Source organism: Watersipora subatra, chromosome 4 (genome assembly GCF_963576615.1).
Source record: "Watersipora subatra chromosome 4, tzWatSuba1.1, whole genome shotgun sequence".
Lineage (NCBI taxonomy): Eukaryota > Metazoa > Bryozoa > Gymnolaemata > Cheilostomatida > Watersiporidae > Watersipora > Watersipora subatra.
The window spans coordinates 11,847,196-11,863,568 of NC_088711.1; the positions used below are offsets into that span (position 1 = coordinate 11,847,196).

The following is a 16,373-nucleotide window of genomic DNA, read 5'->3' on the forward strand; positions in this document are numbered from 1 at the left end:
AAGACAATAACAGACAAGAAATTTTGAATTCGGTTTGTTAAAAATGGGAGTCTACACTATTCAAAATGGATAAGAGTAGTTTGAGAAATATAATGAGATTGTTTATACCATAGATATATAAACCATAGATATATAGGATTATATATCTATGGTTTATACTCAGTCACTGAGCTTATAAACACTAATAACACTTTCTTATTTGCACCTTAAATTTCATGCTATTAAGTATTGCTGAGTAAACTATAACCCTGTCAGTATGGGACTAGCCTATGGATAACAGTTTGACACTATTGGAAAATATGAATGATGAAGATGGCCAAACGATAAGAATGATTAGAAACATTTATAATACAATAGTAAAAGTACAAACTGAAAGTATAAAAGCCCAATTTAAAGTCAGACAGACAGACTGACAGACTAATGTGAAACTCGAAAGGGGGGTATTTGGTGTTGTGAGCAATAGCAATTAATTACAGCCACGTGTTCCGATCTTACTAATAGGGTCTACATAGGTGCTTGACTAAAAATGGTGTGTGTTTATTCGCTCCTGCAATAACAAACGAACAGTTTCTCTACTACGAATATCAACCAGTAAACCAACGTATGAGTGAGAAGCTTAATTTATCAAATAAAAGCACGTTTGCTAGCATGAACAGCAAAACTTGCACAAAAATGCAAGGTGAAAGTTTGTAGCCGCGAAATTGTTAACTTTTTTGGTCCTGTAAGAAGTTCCTTAAAAATATTGGCTCCAAAGCTAGCAGTTTTAAATTACCCTTTGCAAGTTTAAAACTGGGATTCTACAATCAACCAGATAATTACTATGATTATTATAAAAACTACAACTATGATGTATAATTAATGTATTTTAATATTTGCCAAGAGAAAAAAATTTAATGCAAAATATTATTTATTGTAGGAAGCCCATACAAATAAGTTTTGCACTGAAAAGAAACTGGAAGATTTTGGCATAAGAACTTCAGCTAGTAAGAAGGAGAGGGTAGATATTCTTTGAGCTAAAGTGCTAGCATATCACCCAATGCTTGGTAATGCAGAGTCTGTTGTCTTGATATGAGCCATCTAATCACAAAAAGATAGCGGGAATGATTTTGGATATTTTTGATTCTGAGGTGAAAGTGTAGGATTTTAGCAAGATGGCTGGAGTGATGTACACAATCAACTACAGACAAGTGAGACAGTCTATTTTATTAGAAGCAAATTGAATAATTCAAACAAAAAGACTGCAGTATATCATAATACCCTTGCATGGGAAGTACTGCTAGGTATTAGTATGTAAAGTTGATATGGTTACTGACGATGGGGTTGCAATAGAACAAGTTCTTGTAGAATTCAGATAAACGCATTCTGATTTGATCGTGCAGGATGCTCAGCCCCCTATGGCTAGAAGGTTAAACTGTCAAGTAAACAGCCTCAAGTCTCATGTTTCAAGTTAATATGTGCGCTATTATATTATTATATTATATTATTGGCTATAATAGCCAATAATGAATTTGATTATTATATAGCAAAACTTGAGTGTTTAACTATTTAAGGAATTCAATGATCGTGTGGACAATCACCAAGTAACCATTTAGTATTGGCTATGTATTAATGAGATGATGCAGCCATGGCAGACGCCTGTCAGCATGGGGTAGAATTTACTAATAATTATGTCCTGGAACTTTAAAATCATTTTTAGCTACTGCTCAAGCCTGCTCAAGATCTTATTGAACAGTCGCATCCTTAATACTTAGGAACGACAGTAAAACAGCTGCTATTGGTAACACCCATTATATTATATGTTGGCAGTTGTTTCCTCCTGTAGTCAGCCTGTTTAGCCTACTTGTATTACCTGACGATGTTCACAAGTGATTTAGTAATCATAAAAATCGTAAAATCACAAAATCGCTTTAGTGATTTGATGCCAGGAAGAATAGAAATGGAAGTCAAATATGAATAATATTGTTTGTGAAAATCTCTTTGTTGAATCTTTTGCCTAAAGGTTAGAAAAAGGACCAAAGCCATTGTGAGCCACTGATTATGCCATCACTAATGACATACGACCACACAATGAATTGAAAGGTTCACTCTGGCCACATGTTGACAGTGCTTCACAAGTGCTTGTAATTTTACATTTAGAAGTGGAACAGTAGTTTATTAGCAGGCAGTTTACCACCTTTTCTCTTCATAAACTAGCTTAAAATTGTCATCAAGCAACAGATTAAATTGATACTGAAACTTTTATAGAAAGTAATGTACTCTCTGTAACTTTGACTGCTGACAGTGAATTGATTGTCACTTGGTTTTATCAAGGTCTTTTCGTAATCCTTTTTCTTTGATTTTTGAACTGCAGTACTGAGCGAAATAAACTGGACTCCTTCCTTGGAAAACAAAAATTCTTATTTACAATATTGTTACTCAATGAAAATTTAGTCAATAGCCATAAATTATATGGAAATAAATCCTTATTTTGTTTTGATTTCAAATATGTAAACCAAATAGTTGTATATGACATTGAAATAAGCAAATAAAAATTTATGTGGTGTGATCATATCTGTACAGATTGTTATTTTTAACCGTTAAACACATGAAATGTTCAGAGTTTAGCCTACATAATCATTCAAATACATAATTTTACAGCTGTTTGGTTTACATATAATTTGAAATCAGGACAAAATGAGGATTGACTCAATATATAATTTATGACGATTAACTAAATTCACCATGAGGAACTATACTGTGAATGAGAGTGTTGGTTTTCCAACAAAGGAGTCCATATTATTACACACACCACCATAGAAGAGTTTTGATAACAGCTTAAGTAAAAAAAACTTAGCCTAAAAAAAGGCAAACTTGAATTTATTCGTAAGTTGTGTCCTCAATATTTGGTGGAGATAACTACTCGTAAGTTCAAATCTTATTTTGATTCTGACTGGATAATGGTCAATGCTTCTCAAGACTAGAAAATTTGAATAGTTGCATTGTGGCCAGTGAATTGAAAGTGTTATTTATGTCGTAAACTGACACCACAAAAGAAGGCAATAAGCCAATAATCAATAATTATAGTTAGCTGTTGTACTAAACTGAAACTTAGAATGTCATTCTTGACAAATATTTGAATAAACGATTGACACAAATCAGCATTTAATCTAATAATAGCAATCAGACAGAGATTTTAAATAATGTATAAGATTGTAACAATGTGATAGAATTCAACAGAATGAGTAACACCTGGCTATCATGCATCTCTTTCGTCACCATTCACAATGCCCAATTTTTGCTGGACAAAGCATGATTTGTGACAGGAAGTGCAATTGTAACGTTAAGCTCAGTTGTTTTAATACCTTGTGGTGGTATGTGAACTACACTTCGTATGCCTGTCAAGAATCTAGGCAATGAATACGCACAACTGTGATGATACGGAAATGTTCTTTTTACTTCCATCCATAAAGTCAGAGTAACACAACTGGTATATCAATGAATATCACTGCAATATGTTATTCTATGAAACAGTAATCAAATGAAATTATTAAAATAGTTAGACTAGTAGAAAAATTTTATGCATAAGTTAAATTTGTAGAAAATATTATGTACTATGAATTTCATCTTATACATTATTTAAAACCTTTATCTGCTGGCTATCATTAGAGTACCATAAAATCTCTATTTGAACGCCACCTCTATTTGACCCCTACTATAGAAGGGTTAAAAAATACAGCGCTACCACGGGTACTCCGAGCGTTGTGATAGGTGATGGTAAGAAAAAAGAGAGAAGGGTATAATACAAAAAACACACATGTCATTCCCTTTTAGAGATGCTCTCAATTGAAAATATACATCAAACAACCTAAAAACCAAAAACTTTACCAATTAAAACACTCATCTTTTTTAATAATATACAACTTTAAAAAGACACTTTGCGAGCGAAAATGAGCATTTAATGTAGACCTTTGAATATCGAGATTTGATATATATAAGGGCTACAGGACAAGCTTAGGCAATGAACCTTAGACCTCGTCATTGGATTGGCCACAAACAGCTTTTGCATTTGGTAAATACGTGTATCTACCAAATGCAAAGAATCTATGATTCCAAAATTGCTACGATTATCCATTAGATCATCGTAGCAATTTTGGAATCATATATGGTTAATGATGATCTATAAGATCATCGTAGGTTAATTGCAAGCAATAAATAGCAACCGATAGAGATATTTCTCAGTTTCCCAATGCATATTTATTTAGAGATTTACAAGTTAGAGGTAAGTTGTAGCAGATTCATGCACCAAAAATATTTGATGTCGCTCCGCTCGAAGGAGAATGCAAAATATAGATGATATTCGCTTTGCCCGTGAAAGGGTTAAATTTAGCTTTCCAAAATTCTGACGAGTTACTTGAAACATGCAACACTACCCTCTATTTGAACGTCACCTCTAATAAAAAGCCACTACAGGAGAAGGGTTAACAAATGGAGGTTTTACGGTAAATGCTAATTTGTGTGAATCATTGATTCAAATATTTGTTAGGAATGACAGCAAGTTTAGGTTAATACAAAAGCTGACTATAATTATTGATTATTGCCTTATTGGCTTCCTTTGCTGTATAAGTTCACAACATGAATAATACCTTCAATTCACTGGCTACATTGCGACTCTCCGTACTTTCTAAGGTGTTGAGAGCCTTTGACCATCAAGATAATCAAGATAAGTGAGAATGGTCAAAGATTAATAGCATTCACCTTTGGTTTTAGGCAAGTCATGGTTGAACTTGGACATGCACCCACTGAGTTTAGGTTTAAGGAACCCAGACTAATTCCAAATAATTTAAGCTATCACAAAATAGTATTGTGTCATATTGCTCATTTGGTACATACATAAAGAGCATTAATGCCCATTTAGTAACACTAGTAATGATAGTAATAGATAACAATAATAAAAGGAAGCATTAATGCATTTTGCCTAAAGTCGTTTCACACATTTTAAATAAAGAATGGAGTCAATATGTCTATGATGACAGTAATGAGCTGATTTAATTCAAGTTTACTGGTAGAATGTGTCAAATCAGTTCAATTCAGCAGTAAAAGATACCATAGAATTGACTCAATTCAATTTCGAGTTGAGCCGTAAGGCTTGTTTGAGCAGGCATGTTAACTCAGCAGTGCCCATATCTGCTAATTACATACAAATGTTTAAAAAATGACCACAGAATAAGAAAGTTGATGGTGTTCCGCAATAAGAATAAGTTCTAACCTAAACAGATGTTTATCTTCAACTGTGTTATTATCTAATCTTATGTCTGTCTCAAGATGACTCAGTTGCACGCAATGAGCCGTTTTAACATGACAATAGGAGAGAAGCCATAATTACTGTCAGTGCAATAAAGGCTTTCTAAAGATACTCAAATATGATGGCTGCGTGAGTCACCTGATAGGATTGTGGGTAGAGTAACTATATAACATCTACACCTACAGTTTAAATTTTAGGTTGTCAAGTTTCCAAATTGACATGCGCGCAGATGCAACAGGTGTTCACAAAGGAGAGAACTACAGCCACGGAAATGGATATCAATTCTTTCCACGCAACATCTAGTATGGAGGTGAACTGTCTTTAGCTATGCATCTAGTTACCATGGATACAGAAGGCTACTCAAGATCAGCTATCTCAGAAACATTAATTCCTCCCATAAATTCCACAATTCAATAGGAAGACAAGAAGTTGCATCATGCCTAAGTTTTAGTACTGGTGGCTAGTATGCCACTCATCAAGTAGAATAGCAGTTTTGCTAACCATAAGCAGTATTCCACTCACTTTCACAATGGTTGAGTGCAGCAGACAGACTGACTAGGCAATCAGTACTATAGAACTAGAGTGAGATCTTGGTATAAATGACTTAAATGGATGCTCTAGAACGCCTCTAATACAGCCATTTACACTAGTTGATACTAGTAAAAGGACCATACTAGTAATGGGTATGACTATTGCTTGTAGAACTCTGAGAATGATTCTCAACAGGCTCCGCTTACATATTTTTATGGAAAGTCGACGATATTACAATTTGAAATGATCCTGTGTATCGGAGCAACAAAAGAAACATGAATAAAAAATAAAAACACGAAAAAGAATAAGCAAATGTATTTATATAGATGTTTGACCACAGTCTTTGTATAATAATAATCACTTCATTCTACTTGTATGTTGTCTTCTCTAATGAACTGTATCAGGAAAAAACTGCTATGATTGTACAATAGACACTTCTATAATGTATACTTATTATAACGTAAATGCTACTCAACATAAAACAAATTATGTAAAGTTTTTGCTTCGTATTACGTAAGAAATTCCATATAATGTAAAGCGCCAATTATAGTAAAAAAGTCAAGTAGAAAATAGTGAAATTTTTTTTAGTTAAATTGACATTGAAAGTGTGCACCTCCCTTAGCTTGATAAAACATTACTTTAATTGTGAACGCTAAACCAGTTGAATGTGATAAAAGAGAGAAAAGTCATCGGTACAAATCAATAAGTCAATACAAGTCAATACAAATCAATAATACCACAGTTACTGTACAGTCATTAAATTAAAGTTGTTTAGTTTTTTTTCGATTGAGAGGCCAAAGAGATAAGTTTAGGAAGACCTTGAAACGGATTAGGCAATTTACAGGTATTTTACTGTTCGTATAATGCAAAATCTCCATAACGTAAACGCTATCGGAACGGATGGTTTGATTGTGAGAATGTCTACTGTACAATATATTGTGTTGCTTTGACAGGATATCACCACTTTGTGACTTGAAAACTTTGGAATCAATTCAACAGGTTTTTGAAGCGACCAAGCGCAGTAAACTCAGACCACTGGCAGACAAATTAATGCACAAGCATTCGGAGAGAGCTGAGAGTTTACCTTTTACTAACTTTTCGAATCAAAAAGCAAACAAAATTGTTTCTTTACAGCGTGTACACGAAATGTATACAACGAGACTTGAATAATCAATGCAATGCTTCATCACACCCCTACGGTATGCTTACTAAGTTCCCACTTCTGACACCAAATATGGTAATTATTGCTCTGAAGTTAGAAAGACACCCTTACCTTAGTTTACCTTTGAGATTTGCTCCCATACTAGTGACTCACCTATATGAACTACCTACTTAAGATAGCGACGACACAGAAGCTTTGAAGCGCGGCGGTAATGTCTACTTTTAAACTGTTTGCTTAGCTGCAATACATTGAATAGAGCATACAAACAGTAAATATTCTTAGGCTCAGCCAAATTCCCTTCACTGGTGAATATCCAAAACTAGCCAAATTTAGCAATTCTTGACAACCTCAACAGGAAACAAAGAACTTTACTCAAACAATCCTGAGAGGTGTTGGTAAGCATAACATCTACTGTTCTGTACACACGAAAGACTAGTTAGCAATGCCACAATGGTTTTAAACCCTTCACTGCATTTTTAATTAGATATTTGAGTTTTCTGCAATCACTACTACCACTTTGGTGATAGTACATATTTCTGAGACATACCATCACTTAGATTGTTGGTAGATTGAGCAGTAATTAATATGGATTAGCGACAGATGTGATTAATATTCCGACAGAGCTGCACATAGCTTGCATCACATTGAGTTAACCTGCAAAGCAATGCTACTACTACATGCTTGGGTGAAATAATAATACCATCTACCTGCATTAATTTCCTCTTGTCTACTTCCAGTCATTACCATAAAAACTCTCGAATTCTAAATAACAAGTGCTATGGGTTGCACTCCCTGCATAATATTAAAAAACTTACATACATCGGCGGTTTTTTCTGTAGTCAGCATGTTTAGCCAACTTGTATTACATGAAAATGTTCATAAGTGATTTAGTCACCATAAAATACATGAGAAGACAACCTACATGTACATTGAACAAGAGAATATTTTCTATTGTAAATTTTTATGTTTTTGTTTTAATTTCATTTTATTATTTGAAGTAAGAATATACAGTAGTATCTCGCCTAACATAAAAACACCTTATAGGTATATTCTAATGAACAATGAAAATTTATGCAAAGTTTTTACATTGTATTATGTAAAAAATTGCATATAGCGTAAAGTATTAAGTCTCTGCAATTTTTCAAAATTTATTTAAATAACAAGGATCCTATAGTTGGCCTTGAAGGTATCGCTTTTTCTCTTGCCTCTCTTGGGAAAGAAAACGGCGCATATAGGTATCTTTAATATATATATTTTTTAATTTTTCTTTTGCTTTATAATGTCAGTACAGGAGACGCTCCTGTAATGTAAATGTAATGTATACCTCCTGTAATGTAAATTTCAGGTAACGTAAAAAATGTATGTGAAGTTTTTTGCTTTCTACTATATACGTAAAACTTCCATACAACGTAAAGTGCCAAGTCAGGCGAGTTTTTAAATTTGATTTGAACGTTAATCTATCTCGCCGCACTTGCAAAAGAAAGACGACATGCGTATAGCGTTATACCTACATATTATACAGTATACGTATAAAAATTTTGCAACAATCTAGTTTGTTGTGATAGATCGTCAGATGTGTCGACAAAACAGAGAATAGGGTAGCTGCGCATCGTTCATAAATACAAAGACGATCAATTGGTACAGGGGTTACAGCGTCGGCCCACCAATCCGAATGTCATGAGTTGGAGTGTCGTCGGAAGTTTTCTTTTATCGCAACCTTTACCCCTGGATGCAGATAGATGACGAATTACTAGTACAGCTTTTTTGTAAAATATTTTGCTGTTTTGCTTTCTTGTAGACGTATAAAATATTTGTTATTAGTTTTACTTTGAAGAGTACACATTGCTGTCTAGATAAATAGGCAAATCGTTGTAAATGAATGTCGAAGATGTGCCCCTCCCCATCAACTTATTGTAGAATTACCGCAATCATAGTCTATAAAAACCAGTGAGAATGATCATAAAAGATAGAAAAGTTGTCTGTGCAAACTAATAATGCTGCAGTTACGGTACAGCCTACAAATTAAAAAAGTTCAGTCAAGTTTTGCCTTTTTGTATTCCTAAAGGGGTGAGTTTAGAAAGGTCTTGGAACGGATTAGGCAATTTTCCTGTATTTAACTGTTCTTATAACATAAAACCCCGTAGCGTAAACGCTCTTAGAGTAGATTGTTTACTTTGTAGGCGTGCTGTATCTTGTTTTTATTGGTTTACTTATACATACCAATGCATATGGTAAGTATAAACCAGGTAAGTATAAACCAGGTAAGTATAAACCAAAATGTAGTGCCTGAGATTTTATCATTTTCACACACCCTTTCCTGTACTTTTTTTCTTTTATTTAAAGGGCCTATTAATAGAAGTGAAACAACGAAAATGACAAAGTTTCAAGTTTGGCTTTTCATTTGGAAGAGCCAAATGGGTGAGTTTGAGAAGGTCTGGGAATGGATTAGGCTATTTACATGTATTTTGCGTTTCCTATAATATAAACAGTTTAAGAATGGATTATTTACGTTGCAAGGGTGTCCGTAGTAAAGAAGCAATAGATCTTAGACCCTATTGTTGATGCTTTTGCACCTTGAGCTGAGACTGTAACCCAAATGTTAGACAAGATCTGAAGTTAAGGAAAGTGACGAAAACCGCTACAGATGTGATACCATACCACCAGCTATGTACCTAGAGTCACACAAGCTCAACATCTTTTATTTAACTAAGACGAGAACTATGAGAACATTGGTGACATATCTTCAGTTTTATCCTATGGAAATGTGAAGTCACGCGTGTACGAGCTGTTTACCAGCTTTTGTGGTCAGTGCTTTTCTAATTATGAAGTCAATGCTAACTAAGCCTACAATCCCCTGAGCCAACTTGAGATTGTCTCTGAGTCAGACTATGTTATGTAATGTTCTATTCATACGCTATCGCAGCATTGTAGTATTCTTGAGGTTGTGTCAATATTACACATTATTTGTCGGCAATACAATCTATTGCAGAAGAGATATTGAAAGTATACAGGGTTCTTCGCAATGATACGACAGTTTTGAACTTTGCTGAACTAATATTAAAGGTTGAACGCTTTTAGCTTGCAACCCAGTAAACAAGATTAATATGAATATGTTACTGTTTTAATATACTCAGACTGTTATCCATTATATATATGTATGTATATATACATAATATATATACTACAGTGTATATATATACGCTATATATATGTACTATATATATGCAGTGTATCCTATCACAAGACTGTGTTCTGTGCCGAGAGGATAAGCTGCATCCTTGAAAGACCCCTGTACAAACTATTCTCCAGGCTATTTATAAATTTAGCTTAATATTTCATGTTGAGCACACTTTATTAGCTTTACGTATGTAATTATCTTTTATAATATATACAAGGCCATTTTAACCCGTAGGTGCACTGTACTAACTAATAATTTAGCGAAAAGAGTATACAGTATACGGTAAGAGCAATAGGAATTGTAAGAATGGTGTAGCCTTCTGGTTAGGTGTGCGTGTCTACAAACTTGCGGTTGCAATCTTTGCAATTTCAAATCCAGTACTATGCGTGTTTTTCCTTCCTGGATTTTAATCACTATAACTGAACAGACGACAGACGACAGACGACAGACGACAGACGGCAGACGGCAGTCAAACTTTGAGATTTATATATATAGATAGTGGCTAATGTTCATGGGGCATATCAAAATAGGGCATATCAATTTATATATATATAGATAGTGGCTAATGTTCATGGGGCATATCAAAATAGGGCATATCAATTTATATATATATAGATAGTGGCTAATGTTCATGGGGCATATCAAAATAGGGCATATCAATTTATATATATATAGATAGTGGCTAATGTTCATGGGGCATATCAAAATAGGGCATATCAATTTATATATATATAGATAGTGGCTAATGTTCATGGGGCATATCAAAATAGGGCATATCAATTTATATATATATAGATAGTGGCTAATGTTCATGGGGCATATCAAAATAGGGCATATCAATTTATATATATATAGATAGTGGCTAATGTTCATGGGACATATCAAAATAGGGCATATCAATTTATATATATATAGATAGTGGCTAATGTTCATGGGGCATATCAAAATAGGGCATATCAATTTATATATATATAGATAGTGGCTAATGTTCATGGGGCATATCAAAATAGGGCATATCAATTTATATATATATAGATAGTGGCTAATGTTCATGGGGCATATCAAAATAGGGCATATCAATTTATATATATATAGATAGTGGCTAATGTTCATGGGACATATCAAAATAGGGCATATCAATTTATATATATATAGATAGTGGCTAATGTTCATGGGACATATCAAAATAGGGCATATCAATTTATATATATATAGATAGTGGCTAATGTTCATGGGACATATCAAAATAGGGCATATCAATTTATATATATATAGATAGTGGCTAATGTTCATGGGGCATATCAAAATAGGGCATATCAATTTATATATATATAGATAGTGGCTAATGTTCATGGGGCATATCAAAATAGGGCATATCAATTTATATATATATAGATAGTGGCTAATGTTCATGGGGCATATCAAAATGTATACTAGTTTTACAGATTATTTGTTTGTGTACTCTTCTCAGTTACTTACAACTTCTGTTCATCCTATTGAATGTTGAGTAAATGCAATGCATGTAGATGAAAAAACAAACAAAGTATTCCTAAAACAGTTCTACAGTCATCTACATCGTTCTATTTCTAGGTAGGTTATCTTATTTTACTACTGTAGGTAATAAGTACTTACCAATGCTCATGTGTCCTGTATTAGGTAGTATGTACTTACTACTGAGGATGTGTCCTGTATTAGATAGTATGTACTTACTACTGAGGATGTGTCCTGTATTAGATAGTATGTACTTATCACTGCTCAAGTGTCCTGTATTAGGTAGTATGTACTTACTACTGAGGATGTGTCCTGTATTAGATACATGTAGTATGTACTTACCACTGCTCAAGTGTCCTGTATTAGATAGTATGTACTTACTACTGAGGGTGTGTCCTGTATTAGATAGTATGTACTTACCACTGCTCAAGTGTCCTGTATTAGATAGTATGTACTTACTACTGAGGATGTGTCCTGTATTAGATAGTATGTACTTACCACTGCTCATGTGTCTGGTATGGAGGCCATTAGATGTGGGAGAGAAAGCTGGTAAGTCCCCATTAGACATCATGGTGATATATCTAACGGCGAAGAGATACTATAACGGGTCTGCAGGCTGATAAAGCTAGTCGTGAACAGAGTGGCGTTCCTTCGCTACTAGCTACTCAGACACACAGCATTCCTACCGCACTGGTAAGTGGTAAACAACTCAAGCAGATTAGCTTTACCACCTTTTCTGTACGTCACCACAAATGTTAATATTAGTCATTGCTTGCCCCGATGCCCATCATTAGTGTTACTGTACAATCCCAACATCTTGCATTCTGGAATAATCTGCAGAATTTCAAATGAATTTTTGATTTGAATTTATGTATTTCTATAAAGTAAGACAATTACCAAGAAATACACTTTTAAAATCATTGATGAAGTCTCCATGTACAGAATAGTTTGACTGATTGTGGTACAGAGTCTAGTTGGTAGATGGTGGGCAGGGTGGGGCTCACTAAGATGCAAAATCCCTGCCATTTAAAAGAAAAATGACAGGTCAGCGTAGTACTATGATAATTGTGTAAATACGGTAGGAATACTTGAGTTCATTAGAAGGAACGCTGCCTCGTAGAGTTCAACCATTTGTTTGTGGATATTCATATTCTAGGATGACATGAGAGATGAGTTTCATGTAAAATGTTTAACTTGAGCAAGAATTATAATATAAATTGTTTTCACCTTATGGTTAAGTGCATTGGTATGGTAGTATGTCATCTTTAAAATAGTTTCAAAAAGCTTTGAATTTTTTGTTCACTTTACATCGCAACCATATTAGGCCATCTTTGTGGTATACGTTAGCTCGTTGCATTAAGATTTCTTCGCTCTTTGTCTGCAAGATTAGCAAAACTATTCGTTTTACAAGCCACAACCATGGCAACGGAAATGTTCCGTTTAACCATTGAGCTAGCTATATGGTATGTAGAGTACCTAGCATTGTTATAATGCTCGTGAATACAGTGATTCATTGGGTAATCTCAAGCATGCAACTGCATGGATTTAGTATGTATAGGAGATAAAGCCAGCCATTATATTGTAATGAATGAACAAGGAAGAGCCAAGAAATAGTAAAAGAATGAGAGAGCAAAAGAGATGGTGAGGAAGATAATTATGACAAAACAAGTGTCAACCTCTCATGCTTTCACACGGTTAAATAATAAGTGATTAGAAGTTAATTTACGACTGTAAGGAATTGATGCAAACAGTTTTAAAAGTGATCACAAATCTTTGCTAAAATAAGTCTCTGTCTGTCCGTCCGTCCGTCCGAAGCCACGCTAAAAGCATCAAAAGTATAAGGATCACATAGGACTTGAACTCTGACTCCCAGCTCTGCAGTCAAGCATATTAACAACTGTGCCATTGGACCACCTTGCAGCTATGCAGAAAAATCGTGAAACATACCGATTATATTTGATGATCTCCTTGGTAAGCAAATATTGATGTGCTTCTGAACTCAACACGGGGTGGTAGCTGCTGTAGAAGGGCAGGACAGATGCAGTGGAAAGCGTAAAGGAACAAATAAAAAGTTATGACTTTCTAACCTGATTTGAAAGGAGTTTTTCAAACCTGGCTGTGAAAGAATATACATATATACCTTTGTTATTAAAATCCAAATTATTTCTTTTAAAAAGTGCTTTAATTTTTATTACACTCGCTGGTAATAAAAGTAATCATAAAATGCAGCCTTTTGTTAAGTTTTATAACAAAATAATTCAACTGCATAGTGTAATCCTGTGTTAGGCAATGATGACCAAGTAGATTTCTTTAACTCATTGCTTGGGAGTTAGTGTTTCCTCAGGTCATCTATTTTAGAGACCAACTGCACTGTCCTTGCCCCTTCAACAATGCAAGAACAATAAGTACAACTTGTTGATATGCAAATGCAAGCAATACAATTTTATCAACAAGAATATCCAAAGGTCTAAGATGAGTGGAGTCAATTGCTCCTGTAACATTGAGGTCTGCTGATGGTGAGATGTGACTGATGGTAAATTAATAGACTATTTGGAACAGTCAGAAGGGCTTTACTGTCAAAATTAGATATAAATACCCACCAGCGCCTAGAACGGTTGTTTAAGGAAACACACAAATTCTCATAGCTTTATTTGCTATTACTTGCCTGGTGGTCTAGAGTGCCTTTATTGAGGACCAACAGATTACGGTTTGATTTGTGGTGGAGGTGGCAGGAAGGGCAGCTATTCTTAAATTGCTTGCTCAGCCAAACTAACAGAGCTGATTAGTCTAAACAGCTACCCACAATATTGACCCACTAATACGTGTTACTTACATGTAAACTTCTGTTAGATCAGGAACTTTTAACAGCAGATCTGTTAAGTTATGAGGTGTATGAGGTTGGCTATAGACAGTCATGTAGGTTTGTCTGAAATAAGCTTTGTAAAGTCGTCTGAAGTCGGCTTCATGGAGTGAACTGAAGTCAGCCCAATAGATTGTACTGCTGTCAGTTCTATAGATTGAACTGAAGTCAGCTTTATAGAATGAACTGAAGTCAGCTCTATAGAATCAACTGAAGTCAGCTCTATAGAATGAACTGAAGTCAGCTCTATAGAATGAGCTGAAGTCAGCTCTATAGAACAAACTGAAGTCAGCTCTATAGAATAAACTGAAGTCAGCTCTATAGAATGAAATGAAGTCAGCTCTATAGAACAAACTGAAGTCAGTTCTATAGAACAAACTGAAGTCAGTTCTATAGAGTGAAGTGAACTTAGCTCTATGGAACAAACTGAAGTCGAAGCTGAGATCCGCTCTGTAAAGTTGAGAAAGCTATCTACATAGAACCAGCTGAACTCAGCTCTGTGTAGCTGTTTTGTTTACTCTATAGAATGAGCTAAAATTTCTTCATGTTTTTATATGAAGCCGATATTTTAAATGCTGCTTTTCTCTTCATTTTACACATTACTGCTATTTATCAGATATTACTTTAGTTCAATATTTTATTGCGAGGTTAAAGTAAGAAAATGTTGGAAGTAGAACATTTATCTATTTGATTCAGTTTACTTATCAAGTCATCAAACACTTTAACTACTCCGATGAGAAATATGGCAAGAGCAACCGGATGTGCTGTCATAAGAAAGACTTAACGATGTGAAAGTGCATTGGTAATGATGAGGAAACAAAGATTGAAGTACGTTGGAAAAATATTGTACATTAGAAATTATAGTGCTGCGGCTGACACTAGCGTATTTGTGCGTATTAGGAGTGCTCCACATTTACAGCTGTTTCTATGCTGTGATTGGCTGTCGGAACATCAGAGAGGATGCTTTAAAATGAAACTCGAGACGCACAAAAAGAAAGCATATACTGCATATGTACTAAACACTGCATGTGTACCATATACTGAATATGTACTAAACACTGCATGTGTACCATATACTGAATATGGGCTAAACACTGCATGTGTACCATATACTGCATATGTACTAAACACTGCAGGTATACCAAACCCTGCACATGTGCACCAAACACTGCATGTGTACCATACACTATATGTGTACCAAACATCACATGTGTACCAAACACTGCATATGTACCATATATATACCCTATATGTGTACCAAACATCCCATGTGTACCAAACACTGCACATGTGTACCAAACACTGCACATGTGTACCAAACATCACATGTGTACCAAACACAGCACATGTGTACCAAACACTACACATGTGTACCAAACATCACATGTGTACCAAACACAGCACATGTGTACCAAATCCTAAGCGGTGGCACGATGTCAACAGAGAAGAAAAGCTGGGTTTAAATGTTAATGAATATTCATAGATATCGAAACCAAAAGCATAGTAATAAGCTGTGCTAAAGTAGGGTAAAAGAAACTTGATAGGTTGATACAGTTGATAGGTTCAAACTAAACACCTGTTCCTGACTGACAAACAACCAGCTTTCTGGAGTGAGATAAAGTGAGGAACTGAATCTACAATTAACATGCGCTAAAGGAGTGGAATTAGACTTCAATAATCACATAAACTGTTTAGAGTAAAACACGTGAATAACTGATAGATGTTTGAGTTCCACTGACGGTCAAATGCTTGCACAGACATCTAGAACAGAGATCGTAGCTCTTACAAGAGCTACAAATAAAGTATTCTTGTCAATTACCTATGGAGAAATGTTATAGAAAGATTAGTATAGCATGTCTAGTTTTTGGTG

General features: G+C 34.7%; 1 protein-coding gene across 1 annotated transcript in view; it reads right to left on the reverse strand.

Annotated features, from left to right (window-relative positions):
* LOC137395065 (uncharacterized) overlaps positions 1-12,310 on the reverse strand; it is a 29,846-nt gene extending 17,536 nt beyond the window's left edge. The window contains exon 1 of the mRNA XM_068081847.1: positions 12,142-12,310. Within this exon, the coding sequence (XP_067937948.1) occupies positions 12,142-12,214 (73 nt within the window). The 5' untranslated portion in view covers positions 12,215-12,310. The remainder of the gene's footprint in view (positions 1-12,141) is intronic.
* Positions 12,311-16,373: the final 4,063 nt, after the last annotated feature.